The sequence below is a fragment of the Salvelinus namaycush genome, chromosome 28 (genome assembly GCF_016432855.1).
Source record: "Salvelinus namaycush isolate Seneca chromosome 28, SaNama_1.0, whole genome shotgun sequence".
Lineage (NCBI taxonomy): Eukaryota > Metazoa > Chordata > Actinopteri > Salmoniformes > Salmonidae > Salvelinus > Salvelinus namaycush.
In genome coordinates, this window is record NC_052334.1 from 27,703,922 (window position 1) to 27,705,953 (window position 2,032).

The 2,032-nt window shown below is 41.3% G+C and overlaps 1 protein-coding gene across 2 annotated transcripts; it reads right to left on the reverse strand.

Moving 5' to 3' along the window:
• Nucleotides 1–289: 289 nt before the first annotated feature.
• On the reverse strand, nt 290–1,657 carry LOC120023813 (gremlin-1-like). Of its 2 annotated transcripts, XM_038967930.1 has the most exons (2): nt 1,543–1,657; nt 290–1,425 (listed from the first exon to the last, which is right to left on the reverse strand). In XM_038967930.1, exons 1-2 carry the CDS (start codon nt 1,655–1,657, stop codon nt 1,106–1,108), a joined length of 435 nt encoding a protein of 144 aa, XP_038823858.1. In that variant the 3' UTR covers nt 290–1,105. The 2 variants fall into 2 exon arrangements, with proteins under 2 accessions (XP_038823858.1, XP_038823857.1); XM_038967929.1 differs by having other exon boundaries at nt 290–1,657.
• Nucleotides 1,658–2,032: the final 375 nt, after the last annotated feature.

Genomic DNA, 2,032 nt, shown 5'->3' on the forward strand with positions numbered 1-2,032 from the left:
CCAAGCAAGAAGAAAATAACCCATCACTAGAGAATATGTTTTTATTTGGTGTTTAGGGTTAAACCTGATACATAAAATGCTCTGCATGAAATCGGAGTCTTTGCAGTTTGGGTGTGGGTTAATTAACGATCCATTTCACATAGGTGGTGTCAGCCCTGCACCCTGACGCTGAAATGTTCAGACATGAACAATGTAAGCAAAAAGCGAACAGGTTCAGTGACCACTGCATCAATGTCAATATCTGTTTATTTTGTGGATCAGTTGCTCTGATAAAATTATCAAACTGGTTGCATATACAATTCGTGTATGAATAACATTTTATAACTAAAAGAAAAGCTTCTATCTACAGCATTATAAACAAGTATGTAGGCCTACATCGAACATTTTCATTTCCATGTCCAACTAATACAGATATTTCGTTTGTTTAGATTTATAGCATCGAACATATTAGTCCTAGCCTACTTTACAAAAACTCTCCGTTCTCCACTATAACACTGAACATTGGAGTCAAATAAATCAGTGGAGCATTTTTGCCACATTAAATAGTCGTTACTTTTTTTCAAATTCCACATAGTGGAAACTATCTATTCGTCAACCATTAATTATATAAACGCATTGTCTGTCCTATTTCCCCCATTGAAATTGGTTTTGATAGCCTATTGCTGTCTCTGTTCAAAATAGTGTAAAAACATTGTGTGAAAAGGTTCTGCAGTCCTATTTGAGGAGGTTGGAAAAGCCGTGCGCTTGTTTACACAATCAGCAGTTTGTTGTGTTCATTCCACGTCATTTTACCATGCAACGTTGCTTGCCACAGGCTGCTATTGCAATTTGAGCTATTGCAATTTGATTAATAGGCAATTATGCGCATAAATTGACATGGTACAGCAGTCCTTGTTTACAAAAGAATATGCCCAAGTATATCTACAGAAGCCTATAACATGCTGAACATGTCTGTCTGATCTTACGTTCCTTGCAGATTGAACATTTTCTCATATTTGGAATAGGGAAAAATGCTCCCAGACATACGGTGATTATCCTTCATGTGAACAATCCAATAATTGTTTGATGAGGAGACTAATTGGCCGCATCCCAGTCAATCACAGGGCTAGTCCAAGTCTATGGAGATGCAGCGGCACTGCTTTACGCGCTGGATGCGCTTCTTCTTGGTGGACGGCTGCTGGTCCGGACAGTTCAAAGTGAAAGTCATGGTAGTAAATCGTTTCGGCTTGCAGAACGAACAAGACTGGAAGGCTCCCTCTTCCCTGCGGACATGTCTGGGGATGTAAAAAGAATTACACTGTCCATAGCAGAACCTGTTAATGATGGTGCGGCTGATGCAGCCCTCCTCGTGGATGGTCTGTTTGAGTGGCTGGGTCTTGCACCAGTCGCGTTTCAGATAGCGGCGCTCAGTGACATGCAACGCTTCTTGGCTGGACTCCAGCACCTCCTCAGCCGGTGCAGCAGAACTCTTTTCCCGTCGTCGGGAACCAGAGCCCGCCTGCGGTGCCTGTGGTTGCTGCTCCGATTCGTTAGGGTTGTTTTTGTCAGGATGAGGGATGGCGCCTTGGGAGCCCCTGTTCCTTTTGGAAGCCACTGTATATGAGAGCAGCCCCAGGATTAAAACCATGCCACAGAGGATATACGCCGATCTGGCCATCCTTGAGGGGAAAGATAAGTGAAGGTTGAATTATCATCCACAGCCTAATCTCGGTTACTAAAATCTCGGGTAATTTGGTCAGCTGGTTAACACGTAGATATCTATACACGAGAGGTTATCCATAGCCTATCATTTCAACGCTGTTGTTGAAATTACGTAATTTACGATTTAAGAGGAATAGAAACATTAAACATTGCCTATTGATTTTGTATCGTGTTTTATATTGACAATATAGTCCACATGACCTAATTCAATAGTAAAATCAGAACGAAGATATATCAGAATGCAAATGAATATTTCATAGATATTGCGATGGCGAAGTTAATGGGCGCTAGCCATTGCGTAAAACAGAATACAGAAAAACAATAACCTTTA

Bases quoted from the DNA above. Each gene is read 5' to 3' on its own strand.
- LOC120023813 (XM_038967929.1), bottom strand. From the start codon at position 1,657: ATGGCCAGATCGGCGTATATCCTCTGTGGCATGGTTTTAATCCTGGGG.